This window comes from Myotis lucifugus, unplaced genomic scaffold (genome assembly GCF_000147115.1).
Source record: "Myotis lucifugus unplaced genomic scaffold, Myoluc2.0 scaffold_345, whole genome shotgun sequence".
Taxonomy (NCBI): Eukaryota; Metazoa; Chordata; class Mammalia; order Chiroptera; family Vespertilionidae; genus Myotis; species Myotis lucifugus.
Window position 1 is genome coordinate 124516 of NW_005871393.1, and position 25925 is coordinate 150440.

Consider the following 25925-nt stretch of genomic DNA (forward strand, 5'->3'; position numbering starts at 1 on the left):
GCCAGCCAGCATCCCAGAAGAAACGGGCAGGGACTCCTCTGTCCTGTCTGCAACAGTGGTGAGGCTCCTACCATCATCCTCTCTGGAGTCCACAGACTCATCAGGGGACCTAACGCCAAGGGAAGAGGGACATGGTGTCACTGTCCCCACTGCCCCACGGTGGAATCAGAGAGCAGATCCGGTCTTTATTCATTCAGCTTTTAACTGCACAAATAAGACGCCAATTCTCCCTTTAAACACCACCTTACAGATAAAGCAAACCTCCATGCCTTCCCTGTTAGGACACTGGGGTGCAACCTTCCAAAACAACCACATGTCCTTGCAAAGAAACCCACCCACCAGCCAGGGGTCTGGGCAGAGTGTGGCACCCAGAAGGAATCTATCTGGGTGGGCCTCCAGGAGGAAGAGGCTGGAGGCAGGGACTTAAGAAACGGTAGGATTCAGATGCCCCCAAGGCAAGTGTCAGCATAGAAACAGCTAGCTTCGTTCATTCCTGTAGCCAATTTAACTTCTTGAGGAAACTTAGCCAATTCAGCTTCTTGAGGAAACTCTAAAGCCCTCCCTCGGGGCCTTGATGATGATGATGATGATGACTACAATGATGATGACCACGACTCGATAGCATATGCGAGGCACTGTGCCAGCCCTCCCACCGGCTCTACCAGCTTGGTATCAGTGTCCCCATTTCATAGACAGAGAAACCGCAACCTGGAGAAATTAACCCACTTGTCCAATATCACTGGGCTGGGAGCAGCGGAGCCACCATCGGACCTTAGGGCCAGTGACCGAGTCAGTCCACGAGACTGCCCCGTTTCTGCAGCCTGTGGCCCAGCTCTGCATCTGCACCAATGCCTAGCACATAGTAGGGGCTCCACAGATATCTGTAGGCTGGTTTCTTGTTTACGGAATACATGCAAAGCCGAGGGAGTGAATTATCAAGTCCGAGGCCAGTTCAAGGCAGTCTTCACATTATTATGGTGTTTTTCTTTAATGCTAAGGTTCTACACCAGTGGTTCTCAACCTTCTGGCCCTTTAAATACAGTTCCTCATGTTGTGACCCAACCATAAAATTATTTTCGTTGCTACTTCATAACTGTAATGTTGCTACTGTTATGAATCGTCATGTAAATATCTGATCTGCAGGATGGTCTTAGGCGACCCCTGTGAAAGGGTCATTCGACCGCCAAAGGGGTCGCAACCCACAGGTTGAGAACCGCTGTTCTATACTGTCTTCTAGGAACTCCCCGACAGCTCAGAGCTTCTGCTCCTGCAAAGGGTTAAGGCTTTGGTCAGAGGCTCTGCCACCAGGCAAATGCAATCTCCCCGGTCCTGTGGGTCCGTGGGGGCACAGGGCACCACAGCAGCTAATTTCTGTGAACAGCCTCCTCGTAAACGTCAGTCGCGCCAGGGGGTGCGGAGGGGGCCTTGATTTATTATATAGCTTTTGGACAGTTCCTACAGAAATATTGCCAAACAGCGGAATAATCAACTCTTTCACTCAAGCCCCCTCATGCTTTTTTTTTTTCTTAAATGAAAGAATAAAGTACGCAATGAGCCTGAGCTAAATAAATAAAAATGCCACACTTTTCCCCAGCAGAACTTTCTGCGTCACTGAGAAATATTTGCAGACCTCAACAATCTTTTATCTTCACAATGACGCTCTCGCCTTCCAAGCTTTGGACATTCTGAGCAGTCCTTTGATTTGGGCCCTCTCATTATCTTATGAGAACAACTAGCTGAATAACTAATAATGTCATTATTTGATATTTCATCAAGCAGACGATAGAGAGCCCCTTCCTCCTCGCATGGCCCGCCTGTCCTCCGCCAGGGCTGGCTAAGACCAGTTACTCATGTCTGGGGCTCACACTTGTGTGGCAAAGAATTTCTATCTTAATACTCATCGCTGCCAATCACAGTGTCTGGGCTGGGAGGAGAGCAACATCCATTCCGCTTCTTTATCAACCCATCCACCCACCCATCCCCTCACTGTGCCAGCAACGGAGACTCCAAGATGGACAGGACGTGGTCCATGCCCGCAGGGAGCTCACACAAAGGGGTGCCCTGGGAGGCTCAGAGTGATGCCACCTCTTCCGGAGAAGGTCATGTTCCTGATGGGTGTAGACCCTTGATACTTTGTCCCAGCTCAGCAACCTGTTCCTCCATCACAGAACTTTTGCAACTTGTTATCTCCGCTTTATTTCTCTCTGTCTCCTGGGCAAAGCCATGCATGAGCTCCAGGGGCTCATAATAATTGCTCAGTGAACACTTGTTGAATAAACAAATGCACCTACAACCCACTTTTACAAGATAAAATAAACAGAGAATCAGACAGAAACGTCTGTCGCTTTGAGTGCCTAATAAGTCTCTGCTTTGATTACTGGTGGGAGCTGGTGCCCAAAAGGAGTCAGTATGATGCTGGGGAGTGAAAGCTGCCACTCAGGGCCAGGGGCCTCTTGGAGCCTCTTTACTCAGGTCTGAAATGGGCTGGACAGGATGCTCTCCAGTTCCTGGAGTGGAGGATTCTGTGGAAACCTAACATCACCGTGAGAATGAGCCAAAGTGCAGCCTTAGGGGAACTGGCCTGGGCCAGGAGCCACCGTGCCTTCCCCACTTAGTGGACGAGAGACTACTGTAGCCCAGCCATGTGATCGTGCGAAGTTTGCTCATCTATCAGGTAAGAATTGGGGGGGCGGGGGGGGCGGTATTCAAGTAGATGCTTTCTAAGGTTCCTCCTACGTCTAAACTTTTATGACTTAAGGTTTAAACCACTGGCTAAGATTAAATTTAGGCAAAGCAAGTACATGTCACAATTTTGTTTTAAAAACCTTATTTCTAATATTTTATCTCATTGATTCCTTCAAGCACCCAACATTTAGTGAACTTCTATTATGTGCCAGGCACTGTTCTAGACAAGACACAGTCACTATTGTCATGGGACATCCAGTCCAGGGGGGGGAGACAGAAAATACACAGGTCAACGACTCAAAAGGTGACTTCAGATGGAGTGACGGCAGAGAACATTAATAAACAGCACCGTGTGAAAGGCAGCAAAGGCAGGGAGAGTCTGCCTCCTTTCTGGCGGCTGGCTGGGAAGGTGATATCTGAGCTGAGCCCTAAAGGCCCCTGGAGAATTTGTGGGGAAGAGCATTCCAGGCGGCGGGCACAGCAGTTCCAAAGGCTGCAGTGCAGGCTGGAGACAAGCTTGGGGTATTCGAAGAACCGGAGAACGAAAAGGCGACCCCTGCAGCTAGGGACTGGGGAGGAGGGAGTCATCGATCCAAGACATAGGCGAGGGCCAGGGGAGAAAGGGCATTGCCAAGAGGTCCATGAACAAGACTTAGGGGACCCAGGGACTTGGATGGAGACACATGTCATCTTTCTTGTCACCAACTCTAACTGAAAATGAGCACTTCCCTCGGTCACAAATGTCGACAACCCACCATCATGTTAGCAGTGCCAGGGACTTGTCAGCAACAGAAATCACAGATCCGTTCCTAACACCGTTGTTACAGATATCTGGAAGTATCACGCTCTTCGCAAATTCAGTATCACAGTAGCTAGTAGACCTTACTATTTAAAGTATTAACAGCCGAAACCGGTTTGGCTCAGTGGATAGAGCGTCGGCCTGCGGACTCAAGGGTCCCAGGTTCGATTCCGGTCAAGGGCATGTACCTGGGTTGCGGGCACGTCCCCAGTGGGAGATGTGCAGGAGGCAGCTGATCGATGTTTCTCTCTCATCGATGTTTCTAACTCTCTATCTCTCTCCCTTCCTCTCTGTAAAAAATCAATAAAATATATTTAAAAAAAATAAAGTATTAACAAAGAAGCACATATACTTCAATATCATAAAATTTAAAAGTATCTAATAACTGCCCGGCTGGTGTGGCTCAGTGGTTGAGCGTCAACATATGAACCAGGAGGTCACGGTTTGATTCCCAGTCAGGGCACATGCCCGGGTTGCAGGCTCGATCCCCAGTAGGGGGCGTGCAGGAGTCAGCTGATCAATGATTCTCATCAGTGATGTTTCTATCTCTTTCTCCCTCTCCCTTCCTCTCTAAAATCAATAAAAATATTTTAAAATATCTAATAACTATATCTAATAACCTCATGCATTTTATTTGACACACATAAGAGCATTATTCTGAGAAGGGGTCTCTAGGCTTCACCCAATGGACAGAGCGCTTCTAAGCCACAGTCAGGGGTTTGGGTTTTATTCTGGGTGGGATGGAGAACTCTACAGAGGTTTCAGCAGGGGATTCAGTTTTCATTTTCCAGAGTCACCCTGGCTGCAGGGCAGGGCAGTGCAGGGGCAAGGGGGGCATGGCCTCACGGGCCACTGTTCTGGGCAATCCAGAGGGGGCAGCGTCCCGGGTCCCTGGGTCCCCGGGGGCTCTGCCCTTCCCTCTGATCAAGAGCCTTCCCACCACCCCGCCCCACGCTGTCCTCTGGGCCCAAGATGCCCTTTCACCTCAGCCCGAGCCTGTCCTGGGACATCCTCCCAAAGAGCTTCAGAAAGTGAGCTCACGACTCCACAAGGAAAATAAATGCGGCTTGTGCCGCTGTTTGGCTTGTGTCTTGGTCTGGAGGAGCAATGAGGTTCTTATTGAAGAGAGCCTCCGGCAGGACCCCAGCAGAGGCTGGGCAAACACCAGGGCGACGGACTGTAAACAGGCAGAAGGCCCCGCGCTGGGGCCGGGGCCACGGCTTAGTCCGGTTTGCGGCGGCGTGTTTCCCCGCTCTCCTCGCACTGCACTCGCACACAGAGTCTTTTCAACGTCCTCCGGGAGAACAGAGAATTCACGTCCCCACGCCAGCACACACGTGTCTCACACCTCCCCAGGGGAGCGGGCCCTGCCAAGGGGACGTCCATGGGCCTGGAAGGACCCCTGGGGTGGGGCCCATGGGCAGAGAAATGCTGAGGTGAATCCTATGCTCCCAAGGGTGCCCCGAAGCGGAAGTGATGAGGGCAGGGCCAGGTGGACCAGAAGGAGAGGGACATTTGTGGCTGTTGGAGGTACCTGGCCAGGTGGAAGCTGTGCCACGGAGCAGGGTGGCCCTCGCTGAGCACTGACATCCCCCGCCAGAGGAGAGGGGGGTGCAGATGCTCACCTCACTCTTGGCTCTCAAAGCCTGGGGCCGTTTCCCAAGGGCACGACCCATGGGCCCCAAAAGAAGGTGGAAAGTTACGAGTCGGGGCTCAGTACTGGGCCTGGTCCCCTCCGCCACCCTCCCACAGGCTGTGTCACTTCCATCCAGTTACAGAACCCTCGGCGCCTCGATGTTCCCATCCGAAATGGGGGAGTAAAATAACAGAACCCGCCTCAAAGGGTAACAGAGACAATTCTGCCCAGCACACACCAAATACTCAATAAGACGTTGTTGCGTCTTTACGTCAATTAGCAAGGACATCGGCCTGGAGCCCTGCTGGAATCATGGCGATAGTGATTTGTATTGGACTCACTGTGTGGGGGTTAACAGCCCCTTGCGCCCCCAGCCCCTCCCCAACCCCCCTCGAGGCCGGAAGCTCACCTATGGTCCTCCGGAGGTCTTCACACTGGCTAATGTGAGGGAACTTCAGGATTTCCTTCCACTTCTTGCTTTTCCCTTTGCGTTTTCCTCCGCCCCCTGCAGAGATGGAGGACAGATGTCAGTTGATGTTGGTCTTGTCCAAGGCTCCAAAGCCTGTGTCCCATCCCAGGGAGCCTGTCCCCAGCACCCGACTAGCAGACAGCTGGGGGAGGGAGCTCGAGGTCCAGTCGGTGACACACTCCAAGCACTCCATCCCCCGCTGGCCCACTGGTCTCAATCCAGCATGTCCTCCCAGTGAGCTCTGGCCTGAGCTCCCCTGACCAGCAGCAGCAGTGGAGCCCCTCCAGTCACCCATGCAGGTGCCCCCACCAGGCGCCCTGATCTTCCTCAGCATCTGCCACTGCTGTTCACCCCGCTGGGTGCCTGGCATCTGGCCCGGACTAGACCATAACCTTCCCTGTAGGCTCAGGAAATCCTTGTGGAAATGATCCCCTCATGGCCTCATTTTGTCCTCATTTCGTGTGAATTCACCTTCCTCATATGGAGGTCGGAGGTTGGGGACAAGAACTTTAATTTCCACTTGTCTTGGGTACCCCCTTCTTCATCCTCACAAACCCCAGGGTCTCAGAAGACATTTCTCAAGGCTGGAAGGACTCCTGAAGGGCCCCAGCACACCTCATGTCCTCTGCAGTGTGCAAACGTGATGAACATGCACACACTAGGGACATGCACACAGTGGACATGCACACAATGAGCACACCCATCATGAACATACTCAATAATAGGCACATAATGAACATACAATGAAGACACACATGTCATGAACATGCACACATAATGCGACTATGCAGCGACCATGTAGAACTGAGTAAGCTGCACACATAGCGTGTTCCCATCATCCCCATCACTCCTTATCCGGGCGATGGTGGACAGATGTCAGAGCACTCACGTATGCAAGCAGTGATGGGGCGCTGGCTCTGGCCCAGGTGTCCCTGAACTCATCAGCGTTTGGGCCTTGGACCTGGAGGCACTCTGCGTCCTGTGGCCAGCCCCCCAAGGACTGAGATGCTGTCACCTGCCCCCACGCTCTGAGTGGCCTTAGGTATCACCTGTCAGAGACTCGCCAAAGGTCACATAGGCCTTTAGGCCCTTCAGTGTCTCGGAATATTAAGGGCCTTTCACCCTCTTTCATATGATCAACACACCAAGCGCCTGTAGAGTTTGGGGTCTGATTAGAGAGACGTAGGGTCCTTGGGCAGGATCTTGGCACCCTGGGCATGCTCCCGGCTCTGGGTGAGTGAGTGTACAGTCTCTAACCCTCCAGAATGGCTCTGGGCAGGGCAAGGATCCCTCTCTCCAACCAGCAAACCCAAGGACACCAGTGGAGCTTGGCTCTGGGCCCAGCTCCCAGTGTGCGTTCCAGGCTGGCACAGAGCTGGTCTCAATGAATGGGATTCCTCACTCATCCACGCTGCCCTGGGAAGCTGAGGCATGTCTCCCACCAGCAAGTGGGTGGGCTTCTGAGGACAGGACCAGGACCTGCATTCTATCAGCCGGGAAGTAGGAGAGGGAACTGACGGGGAAAGGACAGGGCCCTGGTCCCTTTCTCTGCAACCTGCTCTTCTGGTCTTCAACTTGGCCAACCAGCCCCAGCTCCCTTGTCTCAAGTCTGTGTAGAAGACAAAGCCCTCAGACTCCAAAAGACAGAACAAATGTGAATTGGGCATGTGCTGTGGCCAGGCACATTAAACATTATCTTGTTTAAGCCTCATTAAAATGATTATTTGGGGGAAAAAATCACTGGGCCAACATCACAGATGAGGAAACAGATGTCCGAGGTTGCGTAACTCACCAGCCGATGGCCTGTCCGAGGCCACACTGGCTCTTTGCTCAGCCAGGTCACGCACGCGCACACGCATGCACACACTGCAGAGCCCTCCCACCGGCCCTGCCCTGGGCCAGGCCGCGCACCTGCACCCTCCCGGAGTCCTCGTTCTAACTCTGTGAGGTGAAACTGTTACTAATTCCCATGGGTCAGATAAGGAACAGGCATGGGGGGAGAAAGAAGCGAGTAGCCTACAGCCTCACAACTCACTAATGGCAGAGCCACGACCCCAGGCTGAGCAGAATCCAGACCCCAGGCACTCTCCCTCACCCTGTAGACACCCTCCCTCCAGGTGCACTGAAAGCAAGAGTAATTCTCAGAGATCAAAGAGAAATCCGGTATCAGACGTCGGACGTGTCATAACACCTGTAAGAGGACCTGGAACGGGACCTTTCTCGCTGTGGCCCGAGACTGTGAGCTCCAAGAAATAGACGCCACCCCAGACCCGAGGCTGCATACTTGTTCTGTTTGACCCACATGTGGGTTGTTTGCCTGTTCACTGACCCAACAGTCAAGATCTAAACATTAGGAGATTTCACATACAAATCCATTTTGGACTTCACTCCCATAACCAATCAGCTGGAGGTGGGCAGCAGCTGCCCCAGTGGACAGGCCATGTGGCCTCCACTCAGGAGCCTGCCCGGCCTCCTGAGGGGCAGAGGTCAGGATATGCAGCCACTCCCCACCCCTCCCCCCCCCTCCGCCACGAAGGCTGTAAAGCCAATGCTGTCGTCTCAGCCACTCACAGGCTGCAAAGCCTCAAAGGGCCATCAGCATCATCAATCCATATCCCTTCCACTCCCCCATTCCCACCCTCGTCATCCCCAGACCTGGCTGGGATGAAGCACTTTTTGTGTGTGTGGTAAAATATACACCACATAAAATTGACTCTCTTAACCATTTTTAGGTAAACTGCAGTCTATACCCATCAAGCAACTCACCATTCCCTCCACTCCCAGCCCCTGGCAACCAACATTCTATTTTCTACCTCTATGAATTTGACTACTCTAAGGACCACATATAAATGAAATCATACAATATGTGTCCTTCTGTGACTGGTTTATTTCACTTAGCATAATGTCCTCAAGATTCGTCTATGTTGTAGTGTGTCAGATTTCATTCCATTTTTAAAGCTGAATAATATTCAGTTGTGTGTGGAAACATAATTTGTTTATCCACTCATCCATTGACGGACACTTGGGTCGCTTCGACCTTTTGGCTACTGAGAATAGTGTTGCTATGGATGTAAGTCCCTGCTTTCAATTCTTCTGGGTATATACCTATGAGCGGAATTGCTGGTGTGGGGGAGGAAGAAATTTTCCTCTACCATTCAAGGTTCATTTGTTTTTCTTTAATTCTAATACTTAGAGTTAAAGAAAATCTGCATGAGACAGAGCAACAAAAGAAAATAACCAAATTTAATTAAATACATATGTATGGGAACCCCACATATACAAGAGAGTCAAAGATCTCACATACATGAGAGGTTCAGAGACAGACCGGTAACATGAGGTGTATACAACATTCTGAATTAAGGATGAGATAAGGCATGTTGGGGCTTCATAGGGGAGGAAGATCATTGCAGGAAAAGAAGAGCAGATGTGCAGTAATTAGAAGTTTGCCCTCCCTATAGATAGATCATAAAGTTTTTTCTGGTAATAACCCTTATTATGGGCAAAGCCTGTAATTTAAATTCTTTAAGGGAGAGGTAGCAGTTTCTTGTGAGCCCCATTTCAATTGCCTTTAGCTCAAAATAATCACATACCACAGAGGCACCTTTTGGGGTGACTCATTCTGTACCCCTATGTTTACTTTTTTGAGAAACCAATGAAGTACTCTTGACAATAGACTCCTAGGCTGCACCCCAACTTTCTGTGATTGGAACCCAGGAATGTGACATCTTGAAAGGCTCCTCAGTTAATTCTCAGGTGGCCAGTCTACAGAAACCAGGAGTCTATTTTATACATACACGAGCGCGCGTGTGTGTGCGCGCGCGCGATTTTTTTATCAATGAACTTATCCATTAACTTAAGAAAATTAACACAGATTCACCAATTCACTCAACCACCAGGTGTTGCGCATCTACTAAATGCTGAGTGCTATGCAGGCACTGGGGACATGGTGATAGGCAAGATGGATGGGGTGTCATGCTCTAGTAACTCCCCCCTCTTAGGGCACCCAATCTAGCAAGAAAGACAGACACCAGAGGCTTTATTTCAGCAGTTCTCAACCACTCTCAGCAGCGTGTCCCCCAAAAGGCCACGGAGGCCCTGAATGGCCTCCCCACGCATACCCACCTCCAGTTCCTCTAACAAATCACATAAAAGCCAGCCCCTCCATAACTCGGACGGGCTGGGGCAAGGTTCTGCGTCTTAACAACAAACAAAACCTGCCTCAAAGAGGTCACCACTTCCAGACAAATATTTGGCTTGTAAGTATGCTGGTAGGTTATTAAATTGCATATGTCATGACTGAAGTGTTGATACTGTTTGTTATTTCAGTTGGACTTGCTTGTTTCTCAGTATCCTGAGGTGGCCAGGCCTACCCTGTGGCCCCAGCTGCCCTAGGCCCACCTCCCCACTTGGGAGGGCTGTCAGGCCTACAAGGGGCTACAACCACAACCTCCCACCTGCTCCGGGCCCAGCCCAGCTCCTGCAGCCAGATGGCCAGTTCCCAGGCCTGCCCATCACCCACGGGTCAGCTCATTCTCTGGCCATCCTCTCCCCAAGCTTTATTCCCCTCCCTGTAGCTGCTCTCAGGGCCTTTGCGCTTGCCTTTCCCTCCGTCGGGGAACTTCGCCATGGGCCTCCCCAAGCTTGCACCGTTCAGATCGAAAGCCCCTGGATGGTGCCAGGTGTAACCAGAGGCAGCACAGAAACAGCCACCCTCCCTTCCAAAACAGTTTAGGGCGCTGCTGGCTAAAGGAACAAGGACACAGGGTAGAGAGAGGCACAGGCTACAGCGGCCCCAGGATTCCAAGGAGGCCCCTTTCTCCCGTCAATTCACGGAATGGCCTATGGGTCGCAAGGGCCAGGAGGGTTGGAAAGGTCAGCATTATGCTTACGGGAGGGAGCAAATTTGTTAGAAATCCGAATTACGTTGCTGGCTAGTAGTCTTTAGAATATACATATGGGGAGGTGGCGGGGGGCGGAGGGGGGAGCATGAAGCTGCTCTCAGCACACTGTGATCAAGGTCTGGGAGGTTCTCAGGTATCCTAGTGACCGTACGTGGGAAGGATGCTCTGTGTTCCCAGCCACGAGATGCTGATGACTCACGCCCTCTCGGCCGGTCAAATGGAAGGTAGTGTTACAATTTAGCCTTTGACGTCTGTGCAGCTAAAGAATCTGCTCCATTCCTTTCTGCCCAGGTAAGCTTTCAAGACTCAGTTTCCACAGCACTGCCAACAGAGTTGGTTTTCCAGAAAACAACACCATGGGAAGACCGTGGGCGTTCTCCGAGGCCAGGGCACAGCGGAGGAGAAGGCCGGGTTCTCACGAGGGAGGGACCCCTGTGTCTGCTGCCTCCACTCCTGCCCTCGCTCCTGCTGACACTGCTGTCAGGACCAGAGTGGCCCCCCGCCCCCGCCCGCCCCCGGGTGAAGCTGATGAGGGAGGTATGTGGCATCTCACTGGTTCAAAGTCTCTTTTCATTCAGCCCCAAACAAGGCACGATCCCAATTACAGGGCCCGATCGGGGGCAGCGTCACGCAGTGACTCGAGCCTTTTCAAAGGGACGTGATTACAGCCTATGTGTACTCGAGGTGACCTCGGCCTGCAGGGGACTTTGTCCAACCCAACGCACTTGGCAACCACTGTGAAAGGGAGACGGGCCACTTGGGGAGCAGGAGAAAGCACCACCCCTCTGTCCTCAGCTTTCTCATCTGGGATCAGGCAGATGGTGCCAGGCAGGGCAGGGCAACAGAACCCCTTTTTTTCAAAAGAATTTTTCTTGGAGATCCTGGCAGGTAAATGGACAAGAAGAGAGCCAAATGGGTAGGTGCGGGGTGGGGAGGATGGAGCTTGCAAATACAGGACCAGGGCCTCATCCTACTTTTGTGGGTCTCACTTTCTGGAAATACCCAGCACTTGTAGGGTGTCTGCCTCAGGGTACCCTCCTCTGTGAAGTTTCCTGGATGCCCAACCAGCGTGGCTCAGTGGTTGAGCATCACCTATGAACCAGGAGGTCAAGGTTAGATTCAGAGTCAGGGCACATGCCCGGGTTGCGGGCTCAATCCCCAGTGTGGGGCGTGCAGGAGGCAGCTGATCAATGATCTCTCTCATCATTGATGTTTCTATCTCTCTCTCCCTCTGCCTTCCTCTCTGACATCAATAAAAAAAAAATATATATATATATATATATATATTAAAAAAAGGTGACTCCTCCTCAATTTTCCCCCAGCCCCTGCCCTCGGCTCCTCAGTTACCACACTGTCCCAAAGCGCGCTCAAGTGGGAGGCTGGGATCTGGTGGCCCCAGGTGGAGACGCGTCTATAATTCCCAATGATTGGATGTTTAGAAAAAAAGTCACAACACAAGGGGCCACCAAAGGCACCTCTGGCCCCGATCTCCTCAGGCGGGGACCGTGCCATTGATGCTGGGTGGCCTGAGTCCATGAGTCCTCAGGGCAGGAAGCAGCAGCTAGCCTGGTGTCTTGGAGTGTGTCCAGCGCCTTCTTAGCTGAGCACAGGACCCAGGGGTGGGGGAGAGAGGGATGAGGAGGAGTCTGGGGGGCACAGAGCCTCTTCTACCCAAACATGTTCTCCACAGCCTAACACCACCACCACCTTCACCACATGGTGGGCACTGGTCCTTCTTACCACCTCAGAGAGCTGGGATGGGCCCCGAACACTGCAGCCAGCCCCAGGCCCGTCCAAAGGCTGATGCTCTGGTGTTGGCACAGCCAGGCCAGGGGACACCCTGCCCAACCTCAGCGAAGCAAGAGGGGAGCAGAGGAGGGGAGGGCTGAGCCTTTCTGGGTCCTGTTAGCCGGCCTGGGAGCTGAACACAGCTCTAGTCAGGGCCTTCTGCTGCTCCAGGACCCCCTGAGAGGGTGAGCAAAAACCATGGCGGGCAGACGGGAGCGGGCATCAGCACACCCAGGCCTTGAGGCCGGCTCCACCCTGTGGACAGGACCTGGGGAGGCGAAGATACACAGTTATCCTGACCCCAGGACATTTCGTGGTGCTGTAGCTGTCAGCCTCAAGAACCTGAAACCTCCAGAATGTTCTTCAAAGGAAGTGCATCGTTGAAGTGGTGTGAGGCGTGGGAGGTGGCACGGGCATGTGGGGTCTGTGGCCTGTGGGCAGGTCCCAGCACCTCCGGGCCCCACCTCATGGCCACACCGCAGTCGGGTTCCCAGAGCAGACAAACCTCAGCCACACCAGAAGGAACCCACACCTCAATTAGGAAAACCCAAACCAACACCAGGCCTGGGAGTTGGTCGCCATGGGGATGGGAAGACACAGCCCCTCCCCAGCACACTGAGCCCGAGAGCAAGGAGGCCTCTGGTGTGGCTTTGTGGAGGGAGCAGGGGAGAGGCTGGGACGGTCCCTCCCAGGAAACCCTTGCTGCCAAGGGCAGCACGAAGACTGGGCACCTTGACCAGAGGCTGCTGCCCTTGAGTGACAGCTGCAGTTTACCGGGGGTGCTGATGCCCTGAGGCCTCGTCACCACAATGTCAGGGGGAAGTGGGTATCACTGCATGTTATCTGAGCCCTACCACACACCAGTGGTGTGGCCTTGCTTAGTCACACAGCGTTTTCTCCTGCAAAGATGCTGCTACTCAATTTGCATCGCTGTGCTAGGAATTAGAGCCAAATGTGCAAGTACCCAGCCTAGAGGAGGAGCCTCACAAAATGTAACCGTTATCATCACCACCATCACCACCCCCAATACCACCATCCCTGACACCATCATCATTATTAATATCACCACCATCGCCATCACTGCCGCTGCCACCACCATCATCATCAACATCTCCCTGTGGTAGCTATCCCGACCCTGGACCAAGGGCCCCTTCTCCCAGGGCATCATAGAAAGAGACGGGCAGGTTGGACTTCTGACACCTCCATCCAGGAGCTGAGTGACCATAGGCCACTTCCCCAACCTCTCTGAGCCCTCATCACCTAACTGATATCATAACCAAATGCCCTTTGTAAACGTCAGATACAGAGTGCACTTAAAGCACTAGCACCGTGCCAGGCACTGGGCGGGAGCTAAGCTAACACCGGCGTAAGGCCTCTCACTCCCCATCCTGGCTCCCCACGCCTCCCCTCCCCGTGGCTCCCCTTTTCCTCTATTCCCCTGTGTCTCTTTAGGACTTTAGAGAACATTTCCTTCATGAGGAAGCAGACCCCCGTCCTCCTCTTGCAAACACGAATGGCCTTCTTTAAAAAAAGGTCCTTTCCAAGGAAAATCATTTTTCAAATGTATTTTTTGGGCTTACTACGCTTTGCCCGCACCGGTTTTCACAGTTGAGAAATTCTGGCCACAAAAATTAACTTTTCACTGCAAAAGTAACCCCCTTCTCTCAGCAAAGCCCAAACGTGGTTGCGTTTGTCTCCGCTATGTTTTCTCTGGATTAAAAGAGAAGAGAAAGTGGGGAGTGGGGAGGAGGAGGTGAGCCGACCCCTGAGGAAAGCCACTGGCAGTTGTAACTCGGCCCCGCAGCACAACTGTGACTATTTTGTTGGAGAAATAAACAGGACTATTTGCTCATGAAAAAAAAAAGCCTCAATTTTTCATAGGATATTCATAAAAATATTTGCATTTCCCTGTGAGTAATAATTACGCCTGCTGTCCCCAGAATTTTTGCATCACCTACTTAAAAGAAGCTCAACAGACTCTTTTGAAATCCTTCCCAATCAAATCCGCCCGGCGACCTGGGACGTTCTGATGGCGACATGACTACTCACAGAAAAACGCAGAGGTCTGAGGTCCAGAGAGGTCCGGGAGAGCCAGGCCCTGGCCTGAGCGCATCAGTCCCATCCTCTCTGAGTCTCACCACATGACAGCTAAGTGCACTGATTTTACAGATGAGGAAACAAGCCCAGAGAGGCTAAGTATCTGGCCCAGGGTCACACAGCCTTCAAATGACTAAGCTGGGATTTGAACCTAAGAATACCTGGTTCTTAACTCTCAGTCCATGAGCCTGACATGGAGTTGGCTCAAGGAACAGATGCGAACTGGGCCCTGACCAAGTGTCCCCAAACTCTGAAGCCACGGAAGCCCCAAAACCGAGGCAGCCGTAGAGAGAAGAGTTTCTAACATAGAGGTGAAGTCTCCCAAATGGGGGCCAAGAGAGAGTGCTTGATTCCCACCTGCCTTCACCCAAAACATGCCCCCTCCTCTCGGTAAAGGAATACCTGGTCTTACTCTCGGTCCCTGGCCCAAACCCAGGTGTCATCAAGGAACAGATGCGAACTGGGCCTGACCAAGTGTCCCAACTCTGAGCACGAAGCCCAAACGAGCAGCCGTAGAGAGAAGAGTTTCTAACATAGAGTGAAGTCCTCCAAATGGGGCCAAGAGAGAGTGCTTGATTCCCACCTGCCTTCACCCAAAACATGCCCCCTCTCTCGGTAAAGGGCACCCCCATTCACCCAGCCCCTTGGGCCCAAAACCCAGGTGTCATCCTGAGTCCACCCTCCCCAGGCTTCTGTGTAAATAGCCTGCAAGTGGCCCCTGGGATCCTAGCTCCTGTAGTCACAGCCCATGTGTCCCCTCCCACACGGAACCTGTGCAACCAATGGGATGTGTGGCAATGATGACACACGACGCCAGGCTAGGTCACGAGAGTCTCGGTGCCTTCTATCAGCTCTCTCTTGGATCACCCGCTCTGAACGGAGCCGGCTGCTGTGCTGTGAGGGCACTCAGGCAGCCCCAAGGAGAGGCCCCATGGGGAGGAGCTGCGACCTGCTGCAAACAGCCAGCATTCATTTGCCCCATGGGAGGGAGCACCTCGAAGATGGACCTTCAGCCCCACTCGGGCCTTCAGATGACGGCAGCTCCAGCCAACATCTTGACAGCGACCTCAAGAGAGACCCCGAACCAGAACCACCCAGCTCAGCCACTCCCGAATTCCTGACCCACAAAAACCATGAGATAACAAATGCTTATCATTGTTTCAAGCTGCCAAGTTTTGAGTCATCTGTTACACAGCAGCAGCTCACCAGCACAGTCAGCCACCTGCAACCACCCATCAGGCCCTGAGGATTCTATTTCCAAATGACATATGGACTCTGCCATCTCCCTTCCCCTCCACAGCCACTGTCCTGGTTCAGGCCAGCATCGCATCTCACAGGACGACCGCAGCAGCCTCCTGCCTGGCCTCCCTGCCTCCATCTGGTTCCTATGCAATGCACTGCCCATGGCAGCCTATGGCCTTCTATACAACAAACCAGTTCTAGTCTCTCCAGGGGTTCCCGTGGCCCTTGGGATAAACCCTGGACTCTTCGCCATGACTTAAGAGGCCCTGCAGGCTGCAGCCCGCCTGCCTCCCTCCCCGACCCCATCTCCTGGTTCACTCCACACGAGCCACACCGGCAGCCTTTTGCTCCTCAAGCACATCCGTTCTCCCCTCGGAGCCGGGGCGCGGGCTGTTTCTTCCTGAAACACCTTTCCCGGGACTCTTCCTCTGGCTCCCAGCTGAGCAGTCACCTCCTCAGATTCGATTTCCACTCCTCAGAATTCAAAACCGAATCTGGATTCAGAAAGGAGAGCTGGCTGGAAGACAATGGGTGACTAGAACATAGTTGTGTCAGCTTCCTATGGATGCTGTAACAAATTACCACACATGTAGTGGCTTAAAATAACATGAATTTATTATCTTAACGTCTTAACGTCCTGGAAGTAAGAAGTCTGGAGTCGGGTTTCCTGGGTGACAGTCAAGGTGTGGGCAGGGTTGGTTCCTTCTGGAGGCTGTTGTGGGGGGTGTGGGGGTTGGGGGGGGAGAGGGGGGGGTTGTTCCCAGCCTTTTCCAGCTTCTAGAGGCTGCGCATTCCTTGGGTAATGACTCGTTCCCTCCGTCTCAAAGCCAGCAGTCACTTTCTCCAGCCGAGTCTTTCTCAAGCTGCATCACTCTAACCTCCGGTCTGTACTCAAATCGCCCTCTGCCTTCCTCTCACAAGGACCCAGTGGGCACACTGGGCGCACCTGGATCATCAGGATAACCTCCCGCCTCCGCATCCTTAACTGGATCACATCCGAAAGGTCCCTTTACCTCGTAGGCACCATATGCCCAAGTTGCAGGGATTTGGATGTCAACATCTTTGGCGGGGAGGGGGCGAAGGGGGGTGGCATTACTCAGCCTATCACAGTGGTGATGAAGACCACACACAGACAGACCACCTGGGTTCATGTCCCAGCTGTGTCATTGACTAGCTGTGCGACTCTGGGCAAGAGGCTGTTAACTCAACCTCTCTGCGCTTCAACGGATTCCTTTGTAGCCTCGTGGACAAAGGAGTCATGAGCTAATGCGTGCAAAGCCTTTAGCTCAGTGAGAGAGCGTGTAGTTGCCCTCGCCTCTCCATCAGACTCAGAACTAACAGATGTCAGAGCTGGGAGGGGCCAGCCCTGCCCCTCACCGAACTACATCCTCTGAGTTAGCTGGGGACACAGAGGCCCAGAGAAGACTGTGAGTCACACAGCATTTTCTCACGCAATCCCCAGCCCCTGCTAACCACCACCAGTCACAGGCCAGCCCGAACGAGGCCCAGCAGGTCCTGCAGGCCGCTCTGCAGCCAGGAGATGCTGGAGGACACGGCAGCCAGCGAGTCACACAGAGGGGGAGGGCGGTGCTCCCCAGCAGAGCGTCTGCAGGAAGCACCTGCAGGTGCAGCCGCCCCTGGCCAGAATCTCACACCCGCGTTCCCACCCCACCCGCCAGGCTCGGGGGCCAGAGTCAGACTCCACGCATCTTTCCTCAGGAGAGGTCAGCAGGGCTGATCTCGGCTAGGGACACCAAGACCCATGTTCAGGGCCAGGAGCAAGTCCTCAGGACTGCAAATGGCAGCCAGGCCCCTCACTTCCTTCCTTCTCGAAGCGACCTCAAATCGGACACCTCCCCTCTGTGGACCTCCATTTCCCCATCAGAAAAGCGAGGTCCTGGACCAGACCAGTGGCCCTCAATCTGCAGCCCCTGTTTCCAGGGTTCGGGACCCCCGACCAAGTTTCAGAGAGCAGCACGTGGACACAAAGCTGCAGCACATGCAGCTGGCTGGTCCAGGTGTCAAAGTCCATCCGAGTGCAGCTGAGGCTGAACAGACCCACTCAGAGGTGACTGTGATGAACAAAATGGGGAAACAGTGACTCACCTCACACAGATGGCCTGTTCGGCAGGCAAATTCCTCCACAAAAGGGGAGAGGAATCACCGCGGGTCCTTGGGTACTTGGCAGAAGCTCAACTAGGCTTGCTGCTTCCAGCCAAAGAGGCTGACTCACTCCGAAGGCTCTCCCCTCCCACAAACCTGGCCTAGGCAGGCTCTGTCCCCCATGGTTCAATCTCCTACCATTACCCTGACCTCCAGCCGACACCCAGGACACCTCGAAGGCCTTCCCAAGACTCAGTAAAAGGCCTTTCCCCTGGTCTCAGAGACAGCTGAGAGCAGACCTTCAAACAGAGAGATGCCCAGAGTGGTGTGGCCTCCAGAACAAAAGCCAGGCCTTCACTATGTCCTCACTGGAAAAGTTCTTTCCTGCCTCAGGGCCTTTGCACATGCCATTCCTGCTGCCAGATGGACACTCCCAGCATCACTTTCAAAAAGTGAAATATTTCAAGCTTAAAGAGAATAAAAATTTCTAAAACATATACAGCTGCAGGTTTTGTGGAAATAGTTCAGTCACCCACTTCTGCTGAGACACATGTAGGTTATGGTTTCCAGGTTTTCACCGTCACATAGAAGCTGCTCTGAGCGCTCTGACACACATGGTCCCCACTTCACCTGGCCACGTCTTCAGGCTCAGTGTCACATCATTCCCTGGACCCCTCCTCATCCATCCAAGAGCTGTGTCCCCACGTTTCTCTCCCGCCGCTTCCAGGTCTCTCCTTCCAAGCAGCTTAATTTGTCTTTATTGGGCTCCCTCCACGAGGACAGGGACCATGTCCCTCCAGCTCACCGGTGCCTAGTGACCAGTCCTCGGACACTGCCTGGCAGTAGACCTCACAGTAGACCTCAGTAAGTGTCTATAAATGAATGAGCGAGCAGAGGCGCCACCCCAGAAGCTGGCCATCTGTGCTCCTTTCCCTCCAGGACTGAGAACCTGGCACATTGGAGCCCTGGGAGCTGAAAGGTCAGAGGCTCAAGGCCAGGCCCTCAGTGATGAGCACAAGGGGCAGTTCACACCTCCATCCTGGCGTCCCCAGGGCTCCCCGCAGACAGACACTCTGCTCCACCACAGTAGGTTTGGGGGGCACACTTCCCACCACCACCCCCAGTTGTAAGAAGCAGATGCCCTGGGAACCTGGATACCTGGACCAGGGGCTGCACCTCATCCTTCAGCATCATGAGTGGCTGGAGTGCACCAGCCCCCACCTGCTGGCCGCACCTGACCGTGGGATCAGGCCAAGGAGCAGGGCTGGCCATGTGCCTTCAGTTGCTATCAATCATAGGGTCTGTTTCCAATGCTTAAGAGGATGCACTGGATGCAGAAAACTGGGGGCAGCCAAGCAAATAAACACGTGTTAGCTGTTACTGAGTGATGCTCTCTGTAGGCCGAGCTCTCTCAACCCGCCCCTCAACTTGGCGAGGAAGGTCCTGCTCTGACAGGCGAGGACACGGAGGAATCGTAGTCACTCTTTCCTTGCTTTGGAGGTGCCAGGGCCTTAACCAGCAGGCTTAGGGACCAGCCAATGATGCACGCCAGAGACAGAGGGACAGACAGACCCACGTGGACAGACCATGACACAGTAAATTAAGATATCTAAAGGACAAGCAGCATCAGGCCTCCCTGCCAGTCCAGCTGGCCCTGCCGGCTGTGGAACTTCCAAGCACTGTGTCAGAAGTCCACCCTCCAGGCACCCAGTGCAGACCCAGGTTCAAGTCCAGGTTCAACCCTTTTTAGCTGTGTGGCCTTTAGCAACTTGCTTCCCTTCCTGGCCTGTTTTATCCTCTGTGAAATGGGCTAATGCTTGCTGGATTGGGAGGATCAACTGAGAAAATAGATGGGAAGCCAAGCACTATGTGAATCCTGGTAGCTTCCCAAGCTGCCACGGGCAAAGGGGCTCAGAAACGCCATCCTAGTCCTGAACCTGCCCCGCCCCTCCCAGGGCCAGAACACTGAACCCTGGAGATGGAGATGAAAGCTTTCGCCACCCTCCCACGCAGACACAACCAGCCTCTTTCTGAACACAAAGGCTGCTGAAGGGCACCTAAGCACCCGCCCAGAACCACAGAGGGCACAGGCTGTGACAGCCTGGGGGAGGGGAGCACCCCAGGGACTCAGGGTGGGGCCCAGCTGCAGCCACCCCGCCTGCCCAGCTTCCTGTGCTCCCCACCCTGGGGCTCCTTGGGCTGAGAGGAAGCCGGCCCGCCTGCCTTCATACACTCCATCCTTCTGACTTATCAGCTTCCTTGGGGCACGGTGACATTTTCTTTTTATTTACTCTCCTCCAACTCAAAACAGCCTGTATTCTGAGTCCCAGGAGCCGGACTCAGTCATGGCCTGGCCAGAAATCAGAGTCTGCTTCTTTAAGAGACAGAGGGAGCATCCTGGGCATAAAAACCCCAGAAATCAGAGCCTGAATCTTTAAGAGACAGAGGGGGCATCCTAGGTACACACACACGCACACACACACACACACACACACACACACGCACACAAACACACACCACTTCAGTCTTCTCCCATTTAATTCTCACAAACTTTTTGACTCGAGGGCCACAATGGGTTCTTAAACTGGACCGGAGGGCCGGAACAAAAGCATGGATGGAGTGTTTGTGTGAACTAATATAAATTCAAAGTAAACATCATTACATAAAAGGGTACGGTCTTTTTTTTTTTTAGTTTTATTCATTTCAAACAGGCTGGATCCGGCCCGCGGGCCGTAGTTTGCCCACGGCTGCACTAGCCTATGAGGTTGACTCATCATGCCCATTTCACAGATGAGGAAATTGAGGCTCAGAGCCCTGCCTTTGGTAACACAGGAATGGGAGAGTCAGGATTCCAGCCCAGGTCCTCAGCCTTTCAAAGACAAATACTGTAACTCAGTCGAGGCCAGTGCTGTCTGATAGGACTCTAATGCAAGGCAATTTAAAACTGGCTGGTAGTCACATTAGAAAGAAGAAAAAAAAATGTGTGAAATTAATTTTAGTAACATATTTTTTGACTCAGTATATCCAAAATATGATCATTGCAACATGTAATCAGTATGAAAAATTATCTGTGAGACATTTTACTTTTTTCGTACTAAGTCTCTGAAATCCAGTGTATATCATACACCACCGCGCATCTCAGTTCCGACTGGCCACATTTCAAGGGCTCCATGGCCATACGCTGGCTTGGCACACCCTCTTCTCCTGGACATCAGAACGATGATCGTCCCCTCTCCCTGCTCAAGAAAACTTGGCACAATAACCTGCTGCTATGACTTCCATCCTCAGACCCTGAGGGAGTCCTTTGGGTTCGTCCAAACCCACTCCCCAGCGGCAGGAACAGGCTGGTGGCAGATCAGGTGGAACTTGGTCAGGTGTGACCTGCAGGTGCCAGAGCACGAGGCGGGCAGGGCTGAGGCAGCTGCGGTGGCCACCCAGAACGGCAGGGCTGGCGGAGCCCCTGCTGGGGCCCAGAGGTCTCCTCTCCCTGCAGCTCCCACCAGGCCTGAGGCTGGGAGCAAGCCCTCTTGGACAGGAAGGAGAAGGGAGCCGGAGGGAGACGGAGGAAGGGAGGTGCCCAAAGGTCCCTCCCTCAGTAAGAAAAGGACAGCTCCTGACAGCTCTTTCCGCAGCTTCCCTGCGGTCCTCTTCCGTGTGCACAAAGCCAGCACCTCAGACGCCCTCCCTGGGCGCATGGCTGGTGAGGGGACAGTATGTCACACTGGTGACAGTGCTGGGTGTTGGTTAAGACTTAATACCAGGAGTCAAGGGCTTGCTGGCGAGCTCAGCCAATCACTAGCTGGGTGACCTTGGGCCAGACACTCTGAGCCCCGGTCTCCACATCTACGAATGGGAATAATGTACTCTGCCGCTCAGGGTTGTGAATAGCTGAGAAAACTCATTAGGCTCTTAGCTCAGTCCAGGGCGAGCGCTCCATCAACAGCAGCTCTGCTCCTGTCCCGCTGTTGCCATCACGAGGACCAACCACTCAGCCCCATGCTATACCTTTCTCCCTCCCCTGGCCATATTCTGCTCCCTGGGCCCATCAGCCAGGGCTGCCCAAGGCTGCCTCTCAGGCATTAAACACAGTCCAGATGAATCGCCAAACTCTGAGTTTTCCAATTCCCCCGACTCCAGGTAACATCATACCTGTCCGGCCCTCTGGGCCCAGAAAGGCAGCTGGAGGCAACCTCTCCGAGTGGGATAATGGACGTGTGCAGGAGCCAAGCACCACCCTGACTTTAGGGAGAGCTCGGACCCTGGGTCCACCTGAGGAGAGGACACCTGCAGCGAGCAACCCTGGGGTGGGGGGTGAGTGGGTATGAGGAGTCCCATTGAGCCCCAAACCCAGGACACACTCTGGATTCTTTCCTTTCCCTCCCCTGCCTTACACTCCACACCGGATTCAGCCCCAAATCTGTGGGCCCCAAAGCAAAACTCACACCTGTCTCCTCCCTCTGTCTCCATGGCTGCCATCCTGGACATCTCCTCCTGCCATGCAACTGGACCAGCCTCCTTCTCACTCTCCTACCTCTGTTCTCGCCCCCTCCCAACCATCTCCACCCAGCAAGCAGCCAGTTATCCAGACCCTAATCAGATCATGGAAGTCTCTCACTTGGAGTCCTCTAACGACTTCCCAACAAGCTGGGAATACTGTCCAATGGCCTCGCACACCCAGGCCCATGCTCTGCTCCAGACCCTGTCGTCCTTCCTTTCCCACAGAGACCTCCAGCTCATTCCCGCCTCCGGGCCTTTGCCCAGCTGTGCCCCCGGCCAGATTAGTCTCATGCTGACTCCTTTCTGACTCATCTGTCTCCAGTCTCATGCCCCCCATGGAGGCTCCCTGGCCCCCCCCAAAGTGGCACCGTCACCTGCAGAGTCTGTCTCATTCTATCACCTGATCCTGCTCATCTCATTGACTTCACTGCATCATCACCATCAGGAATGATTACTGTTTATGCATTTATGGGTTGTTTATTCCTACAAGACATGATCTTCCTTGCTTCCTACTAGCCCATCACCCCTACCCGAGGGCAGGGTCATCTGCCTTGGTCACTGCTCATCCTCAGAGTCCAGACAATTCTGGGCACACGGTCCTCCATAAACGCATGTGACCATCCTCCTACCCACTGAGCAGTCTGGGGAGGGTCCCAGACCCCACTGACTCCTGCTGTGAAATAACACCTCCCAGCACTGATCCTGGGAGGGCAGGGGTAGAAGGGAGGGGCAGGGAAGGAGAAGGGAGCAGATGCTGTCACCATTAGAATGACCTTTGCCCCAGTAACAGCGTCTACAAGCAGTGATGTGACAGGTGGGGCACGGGTCACCCTGGCAACAGGTGGCGCCTCCAGAGGCCCCTGGCAGAGGCCCCAGGGAACCCCAAACCTGAGGGGAAAGAGCCTGACAGGCCCTGCCCTCCCTCCGGCTCCTGGACCCAGCAGCCTCTACTCGAACACCTGGACAGCCCTGCTTTCTGGCCCCAAAAAGTATTTACATTTTGATTAAGTCTGGTTTTAAACCACCAGGTAGTCTGGCCCGAGGCCGATCTGCCCGGCCTGTCCAGCTGTAATAACAGAGTGCACTGGGGGGGCAGGCAGCAATCATGGGACCCAGAGAGGAATTAACCGCATTTCCAGTGCCCCCACCCCACCCTCTGCCCTAAGCCACCTGCTAAAGAACAAGAATAACCAGCCCTTGTGAACAGAGGTGGTAAGCTCTCCAGTGAGCCCGGAGTTAAACCCGAAGGGCGAGGAGCTCGGGCACCCTGACCAACCCCGGCTGCGGGGGGAGTGCCTCCACCCCAGCAAGGACCTCCCTCCGCCAGGTGGTGTCTCACCCAGGAAGCAGGAAGTGAGTCTTCCAAACTGGGGACTTGCACCAAGTCACAGCTTCATCCTGTTGGACGCATTCCGAGGGCTCTACGATTGTGAGACCTCAGGAGGACGGGAGTGAGCCCAGTTATTTATTTTACGACCTTCAGGTCTCCTTGAATGTGTGATTCTAGAAGCAGCAAATGACACCCTACAAACATGGACCCCTGAATGCAAAATACAGTAGACATCCTTATCTGCGGTTTCAATTACTCTTGGTTAACCGTGGTTTGAAAATACTAAATGGAAAATTCCAGAAATAAACAATTCACAAGTTGTAAATTGTTCTAAGTGGCGTGATGAAATCTCACAATGGCCCGCTCTGTCCCGCCCAGGATGTGAATCATCCTTCCGTCCAGTGCATCCATGCTGTATACCTACCTACTGGCCCATTAGTCACTTCGCAGCCTTCTCAGCTACCAGATCGACTGTCCCAGTATCACTTGTTTTCAAGTCGCCCTTATTTTACTTAACAATGGCCCCAAAGTGCAAAAATGGTGATCCTGGCCATTCAGATATGCCTTAGAGAAGCTGTCACCTTTACTGTAGGTATGTATGTATAAGGAAAAACAGTGTAGGTAGGGTTCAGGTGGAGCTGAATGGCAAAAATATTTTGTTAGGCTTGTGAGCTCCAAACAGATGGCAGTGGCTGCTGGAGCTGTGGGACTGAAGACGGGTTCAGGCTCAGGGGTCACAAGTGCCATAATTGATTAGCAATGTCTGCCACTGGCAGGGGCAGGGGGAATAATGCTATGCGTGCTACATGTTTGCTGTCTAGGGCTTAGCTAAAAAAGCAAAACCAGCAGTGGGAATTCAGAAAACCTACGATTCAACAGGGAAGGAAATACGGTCAAAGTAACTCAAAAAAGAGAGCCAGGGGCCTTGGAGTAGCAAAGAATGAGCCACTAGCAATTTCAAGGGCAAAGGGACAAATCACTCCCAGGAAGATCAAGTCACTTCCTCAGCAGCTGTCAGATGGGACATGTCCCAGAGCCACCCCCCATCTGGGCTGTCATTCAACCCACGATCCAGTCCCAGCTCCTCAGAGAGACACAACTCCAGGCTTCTGCAGGAGACAGGAGGGCATTTGACCTTTAGGGCCCAGAAATAAATAAATTCCCAGAGTTATGAACACAGTTTGCTGCTGCACAGGGGGGGTGGGGGGGGCAGGGGGCGGGGAGAGAGACGGTGGCGTGACTGGGTCTCCCTGGTGACAGGCGTCCCGTTTAAAGGCAAAGGAACAGGAGCAGCTGGACACAGAATGTTCCACTAGTAGGCATCCATCAGCCAGGGCCGTGCCGGAGGAAAGAACGGGCCTTCCCAGCAGGGCACTGTTGGTACTTTTTTGGGACAAAGTAGGCACTTCTGCCTCTATGTTTCCATCTCAGCACGAGGCCCAAGGAGAAGGCTCCCAGCAGGACAGCCCGGGGCAACCTTCCCAGGAAAGCCACCCCCATGGAGGCGTAGAGGTGAGCAACCTGGGTAATTACAGGGTTGGAAGAAGGGCAAGTTCAAGGCATCCCTCCGCCACCGGCCAAGGGTGACTTCCAGGGAATGCGAGTTATTTCCCAGAAGAGGGAAGGAGCGTTTCCTATTTCTCCAGAACAAAAGGACACGGGGACATTAACTTCTGTTGCCTCACAGAGGATTAGCGTGAGACTGGAGGGGAAGGTTCCAGAACATATCACACTAAATTGAAGAAGGAGGCTCTTGGTGCAGCATCTCAGGGTGTGTGTGGGGGGGGGGGTGGAAATTTGGGGGAGATCTATCCGGAGGGACCCCAGCCCACCCCTGCTGAAGGGTGTTACCTAGGCTTCCTTCTCTATAAGCAGGAAGAACAATCCCCACCCCGTGTACCTCAAGGGGTTGCCATGAACCTCAAATGTGTGTGGAAGACAGTGGAATAGTGTGTATGCAGCAGCGAGAACAAGCCAACTGACACTCGTGCAACCGCATGGCTGAACCAGCCAACTGACACTCGTGCAACCGCATGGCTGAACCCCGACGCCGGGAGTGAGTAAGAAAGCCAGATGGGGTCAGAACCACCTCGGGGCAGAGGGTACCAGGGCGCTGGTGCCAGGACGCATGTGCTTCGGAAAGCTCCCCCACAGTGCGTTATGGTTTCCGTACTTTTCCACCAACACTGCACCTCAATAAAGAGGCCACCCCCAAATCGTCTAGAAGTCTTTTGTAAACCTCCAGGTTGAGATATGAATAAAGGGAGAGTGATTAATAAAGGAAGAGTGTTCTAAAACACGAGTGCTACCTTTAAATTTCACGTGTCGTTCTCCCCTAAAAGGAAATGCTGCTGAAAGGAGGGGAAATGTGCCTGTGG

At 53.4% G+C, this 25925-nt stretch overlaps 1 protein-coding gene across 7 annotated transcripts in view; it reads right to left on the reverse strand.

Annotated features, from left to right (window-relative positions):
• GRK5 (G protein-coupled receptor kinase 5) overlaps positions 1-25925 on the reverse strand; it is a 173826-nt gene that overhangs the window by 85553 nt on the left and 62348 nt on the right. For 6 of the 7 annotated variants that reach the window (XM_023764729.1, XM_023764725.1, XM_023764726.1 and 3 more), the window contains exon 2: positions 5530-5625. The exons of the other annotated variant lie outside the window; for it this stretch is intronic. In XM_023764729.1, coding sequence (XP_023620497.1) covers positions 5530-5625 — 96 coding nt within the window. The remainder of the gene's footprint in view (positions 1-5529; positions 5626-25925) is intronic. 7 annotated transcript variants of the gene reach the window in all.